This window comes from Hemicordylus capensis, chromosome 1 (assembly GCF_027244095.1).
Source record: "Hemicordylus capensis ecotype Gifberg chromosome 1, rHemCap1.1.pri, whole genome shotgun sequence".
In the NCBI taxonomy this organism is placed as follows: Eukaryota; Metazoa; Chordata; class Lepidosauria; order Squamata; family Cordylidae; genus Hemicordylus; species Hemicordylus capensis.
The window spans coordinates 218,450,299-218,470,340 of NC_069657.1; the positions used below are offsets into that span (position 1 = coordinate 218,450,299).

General features: G+C 42.0%; 1 protein-coding gene across 2 annotated transcripts in view; it reads right to left on the reverse strand.

Annotated features, from left to right (window-relative positions):
- SATB2 (SATB homeobox 2) overlaps positions 1-20,042 on the reverse strand; it is a 277,520-nt gene that overhangs the window by 52,242 nt on the left and 205,236 nt on the right. For both annotated transcript variants that reach the window (XM_053283545.1, XM_053283544.1), the window contains one exon: positions 9,073-9,270. In XM_053283545.1, the coding sequence (XP_053139520.1) occupies positions 9,073-9,270 (198 nt within the window). The remainder of the gene's footprint in view (positions 1-9,072; positions 9,271-20,042) is intronic.

The window sequence follows — 20,042 nt, forward strand, 5'->3', positions numbered from 1 at the left end:
ATAGAAGGAACCTCTGGCCACTGCTTCAACCTGGGACACCAGGAAGAGACTTGGATCCAGAAGCACCCCCAGATTGAGTACCTGTTCCTTCTGGGGAAGTGTGACTCCATCCAGAACAGGCTGATCAAAATCGTCTCCTGAGTTTCGACCCTGCACAATGAGTACCTCCGTCTTATCTGGATTCAGTCTCAGTTTCTTATCCCTCATCCAGCCCATTACTGACTCCAGGCAGGCATTTAGGGAGGTTATGCCCTCTCCCAATGATGCTGACATAGAGAAATAGACTTGGGTGTCATCAGCATACTGGTAACACCCTGCACCAAATCTCCTGATGATCTCTCCCAGTGGTTTCATGTAGATGTTAAACAACATTGGAGACAATACGGAGCCCTGAGGAACACCATACAAAAGTTCAGATTTTGAAGAACAACAGTCTCCAAGGGTCACCATCTGGAACCTGCCCGAGAGGTAAGAGCAGAACCACTGCCATAGGAGCCTTGACAGTGGCAGCCTTGACAGTGACTCCTTGAAGTAGGAGCCTTGACAGTGGCAAAGATGGAGAACATTAGCCTTAGGGCTGATGCTTTCTGGAGCTAAGATGTGTTGTCCTGGGAATTTAGGCAGATTTGCGCTGAAGGCAGCAATTCTAGAGCAACCGCACTATAGGGGGTGGAGCGCTGATCTTCTCCATGCATTATATTATTGAATTCAATAAAGTTGTAGCTCATTTTACTCCACTTCTTGCCTCATGTCTTCATTGGGTCTGAGTGCAATGTGGCCGCTCGCCCAGCCTGTCTGGGCATGACTTCTTTGCCCCAGCCTCACATGCGAGGCTTGAGGGGCCTGGCAACTGGCCAGTCAGGTTTGGGGCAGGGTTAGCTGGGGTTAACCTCCAAACCTTCTCCATTCCAGCAAGAGCAGCAACCCTCTTTCTCTCCCTGGGTATAGTACAGGCTTGTCCTGGTCTCCCTTTTGGAGGGGTGGCGTGCCTATCCTCTCCATACATTATATTGAACCACTGCTAACTAGGCAAAGAGGCACCTTTTAATGTGGTGATTCTCTTTATTTAGCAGGGGGAAAGTAACTGGCCCTATCCACCCCCAGCACAGTACCTCCGGTGACTGTTGTTGGTGTCTATCTTATGTTTCTTTTAGATTCTGAGCCCTTTAGGGACAGGGATCCATCTTATTTATTTATTATTTCTCTGTATAAACCATCCTGAGCCATTTTTGGAAGGGTGGTATAGAAATCTAATATATAATAAATAATAAATCACCATTGGCCAATTACAAAAAGCAACTTTACTAGGAACAGCCTATATTTTGCAATGATATCCATAACAACAAAAACAATATTGATAATAAAATTCAGCCATTCCAGGTCCTTGGGAAGGACTCGATGTCTGGATAAAACAAACCAGTCAATAACACCTGTCTGACTGTCTAAACAAGAAATAATAATAATAATAAAAATAACTGTTGCATTCAATAAATGGCCCATTTCATTCCACTTCTTGCCTTGTGTCTTCATTGGGTCTGCAATGTCATTTGTCTCTTTTTCAATCAATATGGTTCTTCGAGCTCATGCTCCTGGTTTGACAATTTATACAGAAAATGAAATTGGAGGTTTCCTGTTTCTCTCAAAAGTGAGTACCTCACTGTAGCTGAGGATGTTTAGCTTATCCTTACCAAAACTCTTAGCAGCTTGATTCAACATAAATTTAAACCAGGTTCCACCTCAGCCATGAAGCTCTCAGGTTGGTGGGAGTGGGGGCACTTGGACAAGTCTCTCTCTCTCTCCACTTAACCTACCACGCAGAGCCATTGTGAGTTTTTTTTTAAAACCTGCCATTATTTGCTCTTTGAATGCAAATGCAAACAACAAACATTCTCCCAACTAAGGCAGGCTTCTCTGTCCAAGTAAATTGACAGAGCCAGCATAGTGTAGTGGTTAGAGTGTTGGACTAGGACCGGGAAGACCTGGGTTCGAATCCTCATTCAACCATGAAACTCACTGGGTGACTCTGGGCCAGTCATGTATCTCTCAGCCTAATCTACCTGACAGGGTTGTTGTGAGGGTAAAAATAACAGCCTCTGAGCTCCTTGGAGGAAGAGTGGGATACAAATATAATACATACAATAAATAAAATAAATAAAGGATGAACTAGCTGGGCTGGGCGCAGAGCATCTGTGTCTCTAGCCACTTGCCCCGCCGCCTCCCCCCCGCCCGCCACTGCCATTTCCCCCATCGTTATTTTCTCTCCCATCCACCCGGCATCTTCATTCCCTGGCCTGCCCGCCGCCATCACCACCTTCTTCCCCGGCCGCTGTCACTACTGTTTTGCCCCCCATTTTCCCACCCATCCCCCGCCACTTTGCTCGCCTGCACGGCACACGGCCGTTTTGTCCTCCTACTCATCCTGCCACCAGCCACCAGAGTTTTCTTTGGCTGCCACTGCTGCCGCCATTTTCCCCTCTCCCACCCGTTCTGTGGCTAGCCTATCCGGCAGCTCTCCAAACTCTCATGAGAGCTGCCATGCATGGGATTAGCCACAAGTATGCCTTAGAGAATTAAATATATAGATAGATTAGCTCAGTGATGAAACTAATTTAGCACTATAAGATTATTCCTCCTCACTGGTATGGTCAGTTTGGAAGATATAGGAGGGAACTAGATATATTATCTCCAATACGTTCTTCTCATGTGTTAGATATAATGTTAAGATAATGTTAAGATAAAATATAGCATTAATCATCTCATCCACTTCTTCCTCTGTTAACTTCTCTCCAAGATTTGTCATCACATGGTGGAGTTCTACAGCACTAATACAACCATTACCATCCTTATCAAATACACGGAATGCTTCTCTAATTTCCTCTTCACTGTCTGTATCCTTCATTTTTCTTGTCATCATTGTCAAAAATTCTGGGAAGTCCCATTGCCACCCACATCTAGATTATGTTATTAGCACTTACATTTATATACCGCTCTATAGCCGGAGCTCTCTAAGCGGTTTACAATGATTTTAGCATATTGCCCCCAACATTCTGGGTACTCATTTTACCGACCTCGGAAGGATGGAAGGCTGAGTCAACCTTGAGCCCCTGGTCAGGATTGAACTTGTAACCTTCTGGTTACAGGGCGGCAGTTTTATCACTGCACCACCAGGGGCTCTTACTAGCCAAAGATCATACGCTTCTGACACACCAGAGATTTTGGGCCTCAGCTCAGAAGAACCATGCTCAATGAAAAAATACATAGACAAGAAACCAGTGAAGAAAGCTTCACAAGCTGTTAAGAATCCAAAAGAAACAAAGGCATGGGGATAAAAGTATGAGCAACAGAAAACCCAGTTATGCTTTTGTAACAGCCCTGCTCCAAAATAAAATTAAAAAGGCTTATAAAAATGCACAAGTGCAAGATACAGATAATAAATATAACAAAAGTAGCTGCACTGAACCAGGTTTTTATTGTAAAAACTGGCAATTTCTTTGCTGCCCCAAAACAACTTTTCCCATGATTTGCCAGTGATTTGCATTCTGAATGCAAATTTGTTTTGCAACATTCCTCTCTCTTTCCTCCTCCCCTGCTAGAAGCACCATTATGGACTGCTTTCTGGGTGAGGAAATGCAAAAGTACACCAGGCCCCTATTCATAATCTGTCAAGTAGCTCTAGCCACTTTGTTGAATCATCAGCATTTTCTATGATGTTACCAATCCACATTCCACATAGAATGCAATAAATTTGTTAGGCTTACAACATGCAAGCTGTTACTAAGAACTACCAAGCCAGGATATGTTATAATAACCATAAAGGGAACATTCAGCTAATATCTTCACATGTAAGCACTTTTTTGAACATTTAGTTTGGAGGTTTACTTTTATCTTAACCCTCATAGTTACTGAGTCATAGTTACTAAATTTGTAATGGCAGATTTTTGCTTTCTCAGTCCCAGTACTAAGGCTGAAAGAGCCAACAAGAAGCTTCTCAAAGATCCACCAGTCTTGATGCTGGAGCTGATAAAGTGATTGCCATAACTTCATTGACTTACCATTCTATAGAGTGGCTTATTGAGTTCTTATGTGGTGAGGGAGAAACAGAAGAATAGAAATTAGAATTGGGGCTAGGATTAGGTCTCTCCATCACTAAAGAGGAAAGTGTTGCTTCTTGTCAGTTATAAATTTATCCCTTTGAGTGGATGATCTCAGGTTCAGAATGTTCTGGGGCTGACTGTAGTCAGAAAACACGACTTTATTAAAATATGGAATACATTAAAATGTTTCACCCACAGGATTAATGTATTGATAATTGTCTCTAGTCTTTAACTAAAACATCTCAAACTCATCTTTGGGTTTATTCATCTTGTAATGAAATAGCAATTGAGATATTCCAGCTACAGTCTAATCATTGCAGGTATATTAAGATAAGAGGAGGAAAATACAAATATACATGATATTTATGGTGTATTGTTTAATGAACTCCTTTAAAAGTGCCTCAGCTAATGAAAAAGCCAGACAGTCCAAAGAGGTAGTAGAACAGTCAAAACATAGCAACCTTTTAGAAAAATCAAACTAGCTTGGACAGAGAAAATATTAGATTGATAAACTACGTTTACAAAAACTGGAGATGGTCAAAGATACCAGAATCCTTACTATCAACATAAGACCACAATGAAACCCCAGTCATCACAAGTGTGTTTCAGTTTGGTGTACCTGATCCTAGCTCTCACTTATCCTTTCTGACTAACTGCATAATAGAGATCCTAAATGCAAAACCAAAATCAGGATTTAGCATCAGATTAACAGGCACAGGAGGCATATCAGAGGCACAACAATATCTTAAAACATCATTCCTAAAGCACAGATCTAATGTATCAACTGTGCTGGAGAGTCTCCAGAGTTCTGCTATATGTGGCTGCCAGCTGGTTCCAGTTATTTTTCTTCATTTTTCATATTGTGATGGTAATAAATAATTAATCCAAGGCTCTGTAACTTGCTGACAAATACAAACGCATCGCATTGCAATGTAGTGTAATGTGTCACTAAGAAACTACACACACTATGCAGAAAAGTAATATGCTCAAAGTTTTTCAAAAGTAGGCTAAATTATCAAGGTCAACTGTTAAACTAACTCTAGCACCAAAAAGTATACTTATAGCTGTCATTTGAACCTGCTTTGCAGATGACACTAAAGTATTAAGGTTAGTGAAATCCAAAACAGATCATGAAGAGCTCCAAAAGGATCTCTCCAAACTGGGGGAGTGGATGACAAAATGGCAAATGCACTTCAGTGTAAACAACTGTAAAGTGATGCATACTGCGGCAAAAAACCTAAATTCACATATACATTGATGGTGTCTGTGGAGGAGAGCTGGTCTTGTGGTAGCAAGCATGACTTGTCCCCATAGCTAAGCAGGGTCTGCCCTGGCTGCATATGAAAGGGAGACTTGATGTGTGAGCACTGCAAGATATTCCCCTCAGGGGATGAAGCCGCTCTGGGAAGAGCAGAAGGTTTCAAGTTCCCTCCCTGGCTTCTCCAAGATAGGGCTGAAAGAGATTCAGGCCTGCAACCTTGGAGAAGCCGCTGCCAGTCTGTGAAGACAATACTGAGCTAGATAGTCCAATGGTCTGACTCAGTATATGGCAGTTTCCTATGTTCCTATGTCTGTGTCAGTGTCAATGACTGAGCAGGAGAGAGATCCTGGGGTTGTGCTGGACAGCTAGTTGAAAGTGTCGACTTAGTGCACGGCAGCTGTGAAAAAGGCCAGTTCCATGCTAGGGATCATTAGGAAGGGGATTCAATAGAAAAATGCTAATATTATAATGCCCTTATACAAATCAATGGTGCAGCCACATTGGAGTACTGCGTGAAGTTTTGGAAGGACATTGTAGAACTGGAAAGGTTGCAGAAGAGGGCAACCAAGATGATCAGGGGTTTGGAGTACCTTCCTTATGAGGCAAGGCTACAACATCTGGGGCATTTTTTTTGTTTATTTATTTATTTACTTACTTATTTATCATATTTTATACCACCTGATATGTACATCTCTAGTGTACAACATTTAAAATATTTTAAACTAACAGTTTAAAATACATGACACAATAAAAACAACAAAATAAAATAGTTATAAAAACAAGTTCCTAAAATTATTTTTAAAAAATTAGTTTGGAAAAGAGGCAACTATGGGAAGACATGACAGAGGTGTATAAAATTATGCATGGAGTAGAGAGAGTGGACAGAGAGAAATATTTCTACTCTCACAACACAAGAACCAGGGCTCATCCCATGAAACTGGAAATTTAGGTCCGACAAAAGGAAGTACTTTTTCACACAACACATAATTTAATCTATGGAATTGTCTGCCACAAGATATGGTGTTGGTCACTTGCTTAGATGGCTTTTAGAAGGGTCTTTAGTCAAATTCATGGATGACAGGTCTATCAATGGCTACTAGTCAGAGGGCTGTAGGTCACCTCCAGCCCCAATGGCAAGATGCCTCTAAATACCAGTTGCAGAGGAACAGCAGCAGGAGAGAGGGCATCTGGTGGGCCACTGTGTGAAACAGGATGCTGGATTAGATAGGCCTTGGGCCTGATCCAGCAGGGCTGTTCTTACCTTCTTATTTACTTTTAAAGCTGTTTATTTCCAGTTGAAACAAAGTATCTATGAAATATCATAAGTAGCTCCCTTTTAAAAAAAGTATTAAAAATCCCTAGTATTTTGCTACATACAAGTGTACAGGGCTGTTCTGATATATTGGGGTAAGCTCAATTATTTAGAAAAGAACTATAGCAAAGAAGAATGTCTGAAAGAAGAAGTGGTGTATAAAGTGATACTGAGAATAATCCAGAATACCCTTCAAAAGCACACAGTACTTTACGAACAAGAGGGAAAGCTATGGAATGATGATTTCATGACAAAAGGTGGCGACTGAACAGCACATCCTGGGGGTGGGGGTGGGGTTAAAGATAAATTGTTCCCTACCAACATTCTTATGTTAGTAACAAAGGAACATCAGGAAACTGAATCTTAAAAAAAAAAAAAGTTATAGAAGGTAAGATGAAAGGAAACTATATTTTCTACTAAAGTTGCTTTTTCCAGCCACAGTAACAACTTTTCGACAAAATTTCCCAAATCAATTTACATAGAGAAATAAAAATAAATAAAGATGGCTCCCTGTCCCCAAAGGGCTCACAATCTAAAAATAAACAAAAGTTAGACACCAGCAACAGCTACTGGAGAGATGTGCTGTGCTGGGCCTGGATAGGGCCATCCCAGTTGCTCTCCCCTGCTCAATAAAGAGAATCACCACTTTTAAAAGGTGCCTCTTTGCTCAGTTAGCAGGGGAATAAGGGAGAGCCAGCATGGTGTAGTGGTTAGAGTGCTGGACTAGGACCGGGGAGACCCATGTTCAAATCCCCATTCAGCCATGAAACTAGCTGGGTGACTCTGGGCCAGTCACTTCTCTCTCAGCCTAACCTACTTCACAAGGTTGTTGTGAGGAGAAACTTAAGTATGTAGTACACCGCTCTGGGCTCCTTGGAGGAAGAGCAGGATATATAATGTTAACAACAACAACAACAACAACAACAACGTGGTGGACATCCATATGTAACCTGGACGTGTCATGGTTCAACAGGAAAAACGGGTGATATCTAAGGCAATCTGAAGTTACATATATAGTTAGAAAATAGTCATGTGACTTTTAGAAATATATCTTGCTTTTTTCTTTCCCCCATGTTTTTCATAAAGAAATACCCCGTGTGGGCAGCTTTGTCTCTCAGTACTTTCATTGGTACTGAGAGCAGCTCACACAGCCAACCCTGCAGTGGAAAGTCAAAATAACTAAATTGTTAAGCAGCAGTGAATAACTGGTGAATAACTTAATTCTCAGCTCTGTTGAAGGACCCAGCTCCCTTGAGAAGTCTATAATGATGGGGAAAGTTGAAGGAAAGAGAAGAGGATGACCAGCAGCAAGGTGGATGGACTCGATTACAACAGCAATGAATGCACCACTGAGAGACCTTAAAGGCCAAGTAGAAGACAGATGATCCTGGAGAGAATCTATCTATGTGGCCACTAAGAGTCAACACCAGCTTGACAGCACCTAATCAATCAATCAGTCAACCACCTTCATTGAACTTGGTATTAGCTTTGAAGAGAAAGAAAACAAACCCCCATGTGCCTGTATTTTTCTCTCTGAAGCTAATTGTCACCCCTGCTAACTTGGCAAAGGGGCACCTTTTAATGTGGTGATTCTCTTTATTTAGCAAGGGGAGAGTAACTGGCCCTATCCACGCCAGCACAGTACCTCCAGTGACTGTTGCTGGTGTCTATCTTATGTTTCTTTTTAGATTGTGAGCCCTTTGGGGACAGGGATCCATCTTATTTATAGATTATTTCTCTGTGTAAACTGCCCTGAGCCATTTTTAGAAGGGCGGTATAGAAATTGAATTATTAGTAATAATAATAATAATGATGATGATGATGATGATGATAATAATAATAATAGCAGCAGCAGCTTCAGGAAAGGGGTGAGGATTTGGACTGGGATACAGGGCAGAGGAAAAGGGTTAAAAAATAAACTCTGTCCCCACACCACAGCCCCAATCCAAATCACCTTTCTCTAACCTTGAGTTTATAATCTCTAATAGCTTCCCTAATTTAATCACAAATTCCCACTTAATGTCTAGTTTGGCCTTTAAACCTTGAGAATGAATTTGAAAATGTAAAATGAATAGTCACTTTTCAAATATTCTTCTATTAACTAACTTGTTCTAGAGGAATAGATACAAGACACTGGACAACACTAATAGCAACACTAAGACATAACCACAGAATATGTTAGCTAGCTAGTACTCCTTTTCCGTTGAATATATACACATTAATGCACACACAAACTTCTTACAACACGATTTAATTCTTAAGAGAACAAAAAACTTTGCATTGGAAAAGACAATGCAAGCTTTGTGCTTCTAAGTCTGGAAGGTGCTGGAACTAAGTATGTTTACTTCCTTTAATAGCCAATATAGGACAAAGAATAATTGTAAATGGACTGCTAGAGAACTGACCTGCACAGGCTCAGGGGTAAGCTGGACAACATGCTGCATACGTTCACTGTGATGATGCCTGGATTCCTCTTCATAGATCACATCCCTCTCATGCTGAGGAAGATTAAGGAAGCGCCGAATGGTGCACAGATTTTCCCAGAGTGTACGGTTTTCTGGACTTGGATTTTCTTTCCAGCGAAGCAGCTCACACAGCCAACCCTGCAGTGGAAAGTCAAAATAACTAAATTGTTAAGCAGCAGTGAATAATTTAATTCTCAGCTTTATTGAAGGAACTTTTTCTTCTGGTGTTCCATTATCATCTATTACAGGTGGCATTTCCAATTCTAAATTTCCATTAAGGGTAGCTTATATTAGAATTACTACTAACTAATAGAATCCATTATTATTTTAAAATTGTTTTATTGTTTTAATTTTGTTTTAATCTTTGTTGCATTGTAGACCGCCCAGAGACGCGGGTTTTGCAACTCAACTCATGTTAAATAAAATATTTTGACCGTTTTATAGCCCATCAATTTCAAACAGTTCAGCATTTAGACAATATGAGCATGACTCAGACAAAGTTGAGCATATCTTTGCTGTGTTGAAATCACTGGGAGTTAAGTGATTTTAGTGGGGCTTTATCTTGTTTTAGAAGGTAGCTTAGTAACTTAGATTGTTTTTTAAAAGGTTCAATATGAGGTTGTTTTTTTAAAAAATAATTGTATATGAAGATACTTAAATAGAAAGGCTTGTCACTGGCCCAAAGAATAATGGAAAGACTTTGATGTAACAACAGCAACTTGTAAGCCAATGACAACTCCTGATGCAAGGTGCTATAAAAACCTCATATAATATGTCGTTGTTTGTCTAACTCTCCACTGTGTCTTCTGCCTTTACCAAAAAAAGGGAGAAAAAGGCAAGATTTGATTATCTCCGCTGCATCAGCCAAGACAGCAACACCAGCTGTTCTCATTGTGCAGCCTCTTCCTCACGGCCTACATGTTAATAACCTGATCATTCCATTTTCTCCTTCAACTGCCGGCTGCAGCACAGCGAAGAGACAAAAACCCAGACCCATCTGCAGCAGCTGTAGGCACTGAACTGTGAAGCCACTAGGGATTTATAAACTAATCTGTAACACAACACTGCCTTGTTTTTACAAGTGAGAGGCCACATTTGTGCAGACCTGATCTTTTCTTGCAATAAGCTAGGAGTGGGGGGAAATGAAAAGAAGATATCTAATTATTTACTGGGAATAAATATCTGCATTTAGTGTTTTAGTTGGTATGTGGCTATCCGCAGAATCAGGTGATGGCTGACTTCCACAAACATTCTCTTCCCCTTATCCCAAATCCTGTGTCTAATTTTTTTTTTTAACTCTCTCAGCTCCAAAGTGTTTTCTCAAGGGTTCCTTTGTACAAAGGAAATAATTTTTGAAATGTAAAATAAACCATCTGTGGGGGGAAATAAGCTCCTATTTCTCCAACTTTTTAACTGATCCAAATAGGTCTCCAACTGAACACTTTTAAATGTTTCAAGCAGGTATGGCTAACATCTCCCAAGGAAAACCGTAGGATGAAGACCTATAATTTTACAGAAATTTTTTTTAAGTAAAAGAAAAACCCTACAGCTGTTCAGAAGTCAAAATTTTGAGTGATCTCGACCCTAAGACTTTCTGACCTGTCAAAGGATGTAGCTACATTATGAGGAAGCTCCGCTTGCAAAGAGACAAGTGACAGCTGACTGCTACCATCTCTGCTTATGATCTTGGAATGCCTCGCACAACACTCGACTGCATTTGATTGATAAGCGCTGCTATAATCTGCACTCATTACAGTCACTTAGCCTGACACTACAGGCCTCATTATGGACTATGTGCTCTCTGCCATTAGTCTTTAGGAAGGATAGTGCTCAATTTGCCAAGCAACTTGCAAGGTCCTGACCGTGGAGCTATTAAGGAGAGAACTAGACTGCAGTGTGACCATGTGTGCAGACATGAGCAAACCAAATTAATTTCTGGCAAAGGAAGTTACCAGGCAAAGATCCCATCCTTAGGACACCTGAGAACGTCTGGATTCCCCAGTGGACATAAGCTAATGGCATGTTTAGCGGAGCTCAATTCTGAAGGTGAATCACATTCCTGTTATTTAGGGAAATATTAATCCAGTTTCCCCAGAAACTATTTGCTTGGCTGATCAGATTAAGGGCTCTAGCCTTCAACAGCACACACACACAAACACACACACACACCACAGCAGGCCCCAAGAAATCTGTGATACTTCACAGCCTCAGACATATTGCACCATGTATACCCAGCTGCTACAATAATTAGCTTATGAATGTATCAGCTGGTTCTGCAATTTTTATAAATAATAACTAACCTATAGAGCAGAAAGATTTTCATGAGCCTAATATTAGCAAGAAAATGCTAAGCCCTCCTAACTCTATAATGTCATTGTGCTAAATGCTCTCTTCATGCTTGCAATTTTATACTATTGAGCCTCCCTCTGATGCCATTTTAAAATATTTATTTGGCATCAGCAGTGGCAATTCATTTGTGTCAGCTTCCTTCACACAACAGCTATTATTTGTTTTCTCCCTATTCTGCTACATGTATACATATCTGTACGAATTCTAGCTTTCATTCACTGTTCTGGCCCTCTGTCTATTTATTCAAGCAGTCTTTCACTCATCCACTCAGGACTATTTATCCATCTACCAAATGGGCTGTTAGGTGTCAGTGTAGATAATATGGTGGAGAACGTTATACTACCACAAGCACCTTCTAACTACTATACATATGCTCAAACTACTATTCTCAGGTAAAAGAAGTGTGCGTACACTGAGTGCTTTTTGTTTTCTCATTTAAATAATCTTAGTGTGGCATCCAAGAAAGTTTTGCAGTACCAAGCAAAAAAAAAAGTGTAAATGTCAAATAAAACAGCGACAGATGACAGTATTCTCTATTGAATAGCACCGTTGCTTCGTGCATGTTCGATGAGAACTCATGAATTATTGATAAATAAATCTCCTTTTTCTGTTAAAAAACTCAAGTTGTGTTATTTTTTTTCCAGGGAGGCGGTAGCAGAGGGAGTCCATGTGTGTTATACTAAGTGTTCCAAGAGAGTAAGAAATGCTGATACAGAATTTCACATGGATGGACGCATTCGTGATGATTTTAGCCGTTTTTCTAATGTTACTTGTGACAGTTATAGGAAGACGGGTGATGAGAACAGGCTAGATTCAATAAAGGTGAATATATGTAAATTTAGCCTGTTATGACTCATTCTACTTTGAACACATCTGACCTCCTAGTGTCCCAATTCTGTTAGTATCTCATATGCAAACAGACCGAGTAAGTAATGTTAAGACTGCTGTGTAAGGTCTGCTTCTATAAATTCATATAATCAAATGTCTATCCTGGATAACTGACTAGAAACCCATGCAAAACATTACAGTCTGTCTTCTCATGAGAGAGAATGATCAGGGCCATATTACACTAGCACTTCAATATGGGAATAGCCTCTTGCTGACTGCTTTGACCTCTATGGCTTTGAGGCATCGTACCTGAGCCAGCCTTCCCTGCAAGCTCCCAATGCAATCTAGACAATGAACTGAAACACCTTGCTAGAAATGCTATTCATGTGCCACGCGACGTGCGCACGCACACCCGGTACTTCCAGCCACTTCTGGCCAAGGACGGGGAAGGGGCGGCAGGGAGGTATGCTGTCGCCCCAAAGGCTTTTACCGGCAATGAGCGCCAGTGGGGGGGGGAGCGGCGGGAGGGGTAAGAGCACCCTCCCCCACCCTGAAAGTGCCCCCCCGCCTCAAACCTCAAAACCCCCCCAGTGTTCGAATCTGTTTGGAGGCCCGTAAAAGAGCCTCTGAACAGGTTCGTGCACATCCCTATTAGGCATTGCCTAACTTGTCCTTTTAATTTCAATGTGACTTCTTTGAGTAATTTTCCTCATCATGTCAGTCAATAGTTCTGGGGAGTGGGGGGGGGGAGTATACTATACATAAAAATAGATTATTTACATGTGTGTCATCTTAGGCAACATCTTACAAGAGACATTCCCCCTATGTATGAGGAAAGAGGAGATGTCTCTAAAATGTGCCCAGCAGCAGCAGTTTTTGTAACTTGTCTTAAAAATAATTTTTTAAAAATTGCTGTCTGGTTTATCATGGACCCTTTTAAAATTATGATGTATATGATTAAACAACTAAATATTGCAGCACTATTTTTAAATCACTATGGTTTAAGTTGGTATTCCTTGGCTAGGGCTAAAAAAGGGCCCAGTACATGGTGTAGAAGTGTTTAATGCTGTTTAAGCTAAATGGAGCAGACTTTGTCAGTGGATGGGCTTACACAATTAGCCAAAAGTCTGTAAAAAGTACAGCGGAGGGGTTCCCAGTGAGTGCACGCTCCTATTACTTCCAGCTTTTTCATGATGTCTGAACCCACCAATGTTGAGCAGAGAGTGTCTGGTCCCCACTGCTCCCAATATTCTCCACCCAACTTCAATTCTTGGTTACAGATGTGTGGACCCAACATTCTCCACTTGACACTGACAGGCTCTCCTACAAAGGGAGGCATTTTTAATACATCAATTTCAGACTCTAGAGCCTTTTGGCTTAAATCAAGTTAATGACCTTTCTAGTTATTTATAGGTATCATGCGATGTTTTTCATTTTTCAATGTTTTTATTCTTTTTTTATTTATTTAGAGATTCAAATGTGGATTGGGGTACAGTGGAGTTAGGTTTAACATTGACAGAGATTAAATAGATATCTTTTGGGGACATAAGTATTATCTCCTCCGCTGGATAATTAGAGTGTGAATATTTTCGGTAAGCTTTCACAGACCTTTGTATTTCAGTTTCTTATCATTTTAAGACTTTAAAAAGCCCAGGGTTCCTTTTGAGCAAGAATTTGAGTAAGAATCTACGAGAGTCAAGACCAACAAGGACTTTGAGGGAATCATAAGGATTGTTTTTCATATTTTATTCCCTCATTATTTAGCATTTACATGTATAAAGGAACTTTTTGATACTATACTTGACTTTCAAGCAACATCATTTGGGACTTATGGAATAGAAATTATCTCTACTAACATTTTCTCTAATTCTGTGTGTTTCATCATTGTATGTAAATTTAGTACAGGAGGTTCAATTGATTACCTGTGTCAAAACACACACACACACGGTCAATTGCAATGATTTGAGAAGATTCACTGAATTGTAGTTTGGTTATAAACTTTGGCATAATGTTTTGATGAGAACTATTTCATATGATGTGTGTGTGTGAGTTTTGAAATAGATAATTATACACGGTGCATATACATTTCTTCATGTATATGGTTTGTTTCTATGGTCCGTGTATCCTCCAATTTTTTACTGACAGGCTCAGACATCACAGAAAAGCCAGAAGCATCGGGAAAGCGCACTCACCAGGAAAAACAGGTGATATTTCTGGAGATCCATGTTAATTCACAATGCGGGTTCTGAGCCTGCACAGTAGCCCTGGAGGAAGATTATCAAGCTCTCAGGAGGCGCTCTTTGGCTCCGCCAAAAAGTGCGCAAGGCATGTCCATTAATTTCGGCGGGAGAGCACCTCTCTCCTCAGTTCCTTCTCAACCACAGAATGGTAAGGTTGAAGTTGAGACAAAGTCAGTTAAGTCCATATGATAATTGCTGCCTTCCTAGCAGCAGGGATGGCTGACCGGGTGGTTTTTGTGTGAATATGGATCACCAGAAATATCACCTATTGCAGGTAAACAACCTGTTTATCTTTGAGGTGATCCATGTTCCCTCACAATGTGGGTGACTAGCAAGCTCTCACAGATGGAGATGATTGCTAGGATGCAATTTTACAGTACTTTTTTGAGAACCACCTGACCAAAGTTGGCCTCTATCGCAGATCTTAAGTCCACTGCGTACTGCTTGACAAACAATAAGTCAGTCAACCTGGTGGCTGCCTTACAAATTTCCTTCAAGTTTATGCCCGACATACAGGCAGCAGATGTTGAAACAGCTCTAGTAGAGTGAGCTCTTACTCTAGTCAGAGGCTTAACGCCCTGCTTTCTATAACATATATAAATCAGCTTGACAAGCCAGTGCAAGAGCATTTGCCTGGATATAGGAAGACCCTTATTAAGTCTTTTATAGGAAATAAATAGCTGTGTGGATCTCCTAAAAGTCTTTGTTCTTTCCAGGTAATAGAACAGGGACCTTCTTACATCAAGGGAGTGCACTGCATTTTCCAGTGGCATAGATGGATCCAGAAAAAAGGTAGGTAGACTGATATCTTGGTTCAAATGGAAGTCTGTGACCACTTTGGGGGGTGAAGGAAGGGTCAGTCTGCAGCACCACCTTAGTGGGTAAAATTTTGTGTACGGGGAATCAGCTTGGATTGCTGTCAACTCACTGACTCTCTGGGCAGAGATTATGGCTACCAGGGAAGGCCACTTTCAATGATAGATGTTTTAAGGAAGAGATTAGTAGTGGGCTCAAATGGAGCCTTAGTGAGTGAGGACAGAACCAGAGATAAACTCCATGGCTGGATAGGTTCACAAATAGGTGGAAATAAATTATTTATGCCCTTTAAAAAGCATTTATTGTCCAGGTGGGAGAAGACGGTACACCCATCCCACCCTGGGTGACGGGCAGAAAAAGCAGCCAGATGGACCTTTAGAGAGGTGTTAGATAGGCCCGACTGCTTCAGGCCAGTAAGATAGAGATGAATCTGGTGAATCGTGGCTGAAAAGCAGTCAAAGCCCTTAGAAGCAGCATAAAAGGTAAACTGTGTCCATTTAGACATATAATTGTTGTGAGTAGATGCTTTTTGCTAGTTTAAAGGAATCATATCTAATAGTTGGTTTTCCACGCTGTCAGATCCAGCGTTTTTAGGCTTGGATGGAACAGGCAGTTCCATTCGCGAGACAGCAGATCCTGACATTGCGGCAGGCAATGGTGGTCCCCTCAAGACAGGCGTAGCAGTAAGGGGAATTATGGTTTATTTATTATTTATTTATTTTTACTTTTATATCCTGCTCTTCCTCCAAGGAGCCCAGAGCGGTGTACTACATACTTGAGTTTCTATTTCACAACAACCCTGTGATGTAGGTTAGGCTGAGAGATACGTGACTGACCCAGAGTCACCCAGCTAGTTTCATGGCTGAATGGGGATTTGAACTCGGGTCTCCCCAGTCCTAGTCCAGCACTCTAACCACTACATCATGCTGGCTGTCGTGGCCACCGAGGTGTGATCAATATGTATCGGGTGTGGTCCTGCAGGATCTTTCTGAGCACCTTAGAAAGAAGAGGAAATAGGTAATAGAGATGAGTGGACCAGGTCATCTGGAAGGCATCCCCTATAGAGCAGCCCCCTATGCCCGCCCAAGAGCAGTATAGATGACACTTTTTTCCTCTGGTGTGGTGAAGAGGTCTATCCTTGGAGTCCCCCAAGAATGAATGAGGTTGTTCCACAACAACCTTGTTCATCTCTCACTTGTGTTGTTGATTCAGGCAGAGATCTCTCCTCAGTGCATCCTTGAATAGATTCTCTGACCGCCTGTTGTGCAGCACCACTGGGTGGACACAGTGGTCTATGCTCCAGGACAATAGCTGATGAGAGAGACTGCACAGGGATCAAGACACTGTCTCACCCTGGCAGTTTAGGTACATTATTGCTGTGGTGTTGTCCAGTAGGACCTGGACTGTGCAGTGTTTTAAGACAGGTAGGAATGATTGCAGAGGGTGAAGGACAGTCAGAAGTTCCAGATCGTTTATATGAAGAAGCTTCTGTTGAGTGGTCCTTGAACATGTAGTCCTTTGCAATGGGTGCCCCAGCCTTCCAGGGAGACATCTGTCATCAGAGTGATGGAGGTAACTGGCAGGGGAAAGGGCATGCCTTCTTCCAGGAGGGACGGATTGGTCCAGTAGTGGAGTGACCTCAGGACAGCAGGTGGTAAGGTCAGCCTTTTGTTTTGATTGTTGAAGGCTGGTCTGAACTCCAACAGAAATCACAGTTGCAATTTCTGCATTCAAAGGCATGTGAAAAGAAATGTGGAATTGCATGAGACCATGAGGTCCAGAAGCCTCTGAACGGACAGAGGATGTTGGTCCGGGTTGTGTAGAAGACTTTTGTCAGAGCAATGATGGTAACTTTTCTTTCCTGTGGCAGATAGGGCCTTCTTGAACGAGAGTCCAAGATGACACTGATAAATTGAATCTTGGTTTAGAGTTGAATATCAATTTCTTCCAGTTTACGGTAACCCTTAGTCGATATAATATCCAAAATGTAGTTTACATTGGATAGAAGAGTCTGTTTTCAATCTGAAACAGGTAGCCAGTCACCCAGATACAGATAAATGGTGACGCCCTGCATCCTCAGGTGTGCTAAGGTAGCACATGAAGAGAGAGAGAAAGGACTTACACTTCTGTTGGTAAGAAGTTTGTTGTGATGTAGTCATGAAAGTCTTGGCTGTATACTTAGACTTTTTAAGCTTCTCCATGATTCCGTCGGTATGGGCATTAAAGAGCCCTTCCCCATCAAACAGAATAGTCTCAATCTTCTCCTTCATGCCACTCTGGAGCGGAGTGGAACAGAGCCAGACATGGTGTCTTAGAGTGATGGGAGCCAGGGAGTAGGACCCTATTTCTGCTAGGTGTTTTGTGGTACTCAGTGACTGCCTGGTAATATCAGCCAATTTTTGAAGGGTGAATTTAAATTTCTCTTGAAAGGCTGTCAGTAGGTCTTTCAAGTCGTCCTTCAGCAAGTCTCAGATTGAAAAAATGAACTTAGACATACATGCCGTGTAATTTGAGATTTTCAGTGAAAGTCATGCAGTGGAGTAAGATTTATGCCCCATTCTGTCCAATTTTTGGCCCCCTTTATCTACAGGGGCATAATGAATTGTATTAGACTTAGAGCTGGCTGCAGAGTCCATAGCTAGGGATTTCAGAGGTGAGTGTTTGAATAGAAAGGGACAGGAGTCCTCCTGTATCCTATACAGATTTTCAAATCTCTTAGATGTCACAAAGATTGCAAAGGGGGTGTCCCAACACACTTTTGCTGAGTTTGCAAAGATGGGCAGCATCAGGAGGGCTTTGGGTTGCAAACTGGAAGAACTTGCCATAAAACTGTAAACAGGGTCCTCTATCTCTTTCTTTGTTGTTTTTAATTCAAGGCTAAGTGCAGCTACCATATTTGCTACCTGGACCCTGTAGGACCAAACTTCCTTGGTTGGTGAGCCTGAGGGATGGTTCGGAACCATGTAATCTGGGAACAGATCAGATGGGTTCTCTGTCACTGTGGATGAGTCATCACCATCTTTAGAAACAGAGCAAGATGCGGAATCAGGTTCTGAAGGCACTGGTTTTACAGGTCAGGAAGCAGGAGCTGGTGGACCTCTAGGATCAGCAGGAGTAGATGGTAGTTCAGCTGGTAGAGGGTGATAAGGCTTGACATGAGCCACTGGGGGTGGCGGAGTAAGAGGCTTCTTAAAAAGCAACATATGCATCTTCAAAGGTTGAGAAGCATGAGTAGATTTTGAAGGTGAATGTTCATTGCCCCTACGTTTGTTGGACTTCCTTGTCTTATAATCAAAATCATAGGCTGAGCCAGGGGATGGTAGATAGTAGGTATCACTGAACCGTCTTTGGCCTCTAAAGAAGCCAGGTTCTAAGCCCCCAGGAGAACTCCAATAATCAGTTGGCCTTATCACAGAGACATAGTTTGGTGCAGAGTGGTGGTAGCGTTCTTGCCATAGCAGGGGAGACCAGCACAGAGCGACCCTCGCAGATGATGCTGAGGGACATTTAGGAACAAGGAGAATGTCTTGACAATCTTCTTCTTTGTCCAAACCATGCAGTCGAAAGCCACTGAAGGTGGAGGTTGTTGGTGTATTGTTCTGGACGCTGAAGAGTCCAGAATAGACACTAGTGCCGTATGGAGTGCGGAATGGACTTCTGAAGATGGTGATGCCCCCGATAATATGGTATGGGCAGGGGAAAACTCAGCCAGCAGTGAAAATGGCAGCTTCAGTGCCGATTTGCTAGGTAGAGACAGCACCATCGTCGAGGTCATGATTGTGGTGGTCAATGGAATAGTCTTAACCACATAGGAAGACCTAGGTGGCTCAGGAGTATCATAGCCCAGTAGTAGTGATGCTGAGCTAATGAGAGTCAATGTTGGAACTGATGGTTATGTCAACGTCGATAGCACCGCTTTAGAGGATAGGGACTGCACTTCCTGTCTGTAGGTAGCTTAAGTCACAGGTGGGGAAGGCATTTGTGGAGAAACCATCAATATTAGATGTTGTTTAGGTCTGTCTGATGCAGCCGGCATTGAGGCAGGAACTTTAGATGTCGACACTGCAGGTTGTTTCTGAGGGGTCAGTGTTGAAGCTTGAGGCTCAGAAGTCTGTTTTTCTGTAGACATCAAAACTGTAGCTGGTTTAGATTTGCCCAACATTGAGGAGAGAGGTTGGTGTTTTCCCGATGGCATTGATATTGTGGCCTTTTTCTTCAGTGCAACCTTGCTCAGAACTCCAGACATCACAGGTGTGCTCAACGTCGAGGCAGGGAGGTGGCACTGGGGGCTCAAAGATGGAGAATGGGAACAAGAACATTCTCTCTTCTTCTTTTTGTGGTGCCTGCACTGAGCGTCATAAGCATCAGAAATTGGCTTCTTGAAGGCTGAGTCCCCTGTAAACGTAGAGGTCAAGAGGCTCATGGTCGCCCTCTAACACGAGGAGCGATCCAGCTTCAGCATCTAAGTCCTCGATGTCGAAGGCAAACTTGACTGAGGTCTTAGTGTCGAGGGTCAGAAAACCAACTCATACAGGGCAGCTTTGAGGCGGAGTTCCCTAAAATTTTTAGTTTGTCAGGGGAAACCCACACAGACCTTACGAGCTTCTATGTTATGTCCCTCTCCGAGGCAAAGGAGGCACTGATCATGCTTGTCCAGAGGAAAGTGTGGTGCCGCAA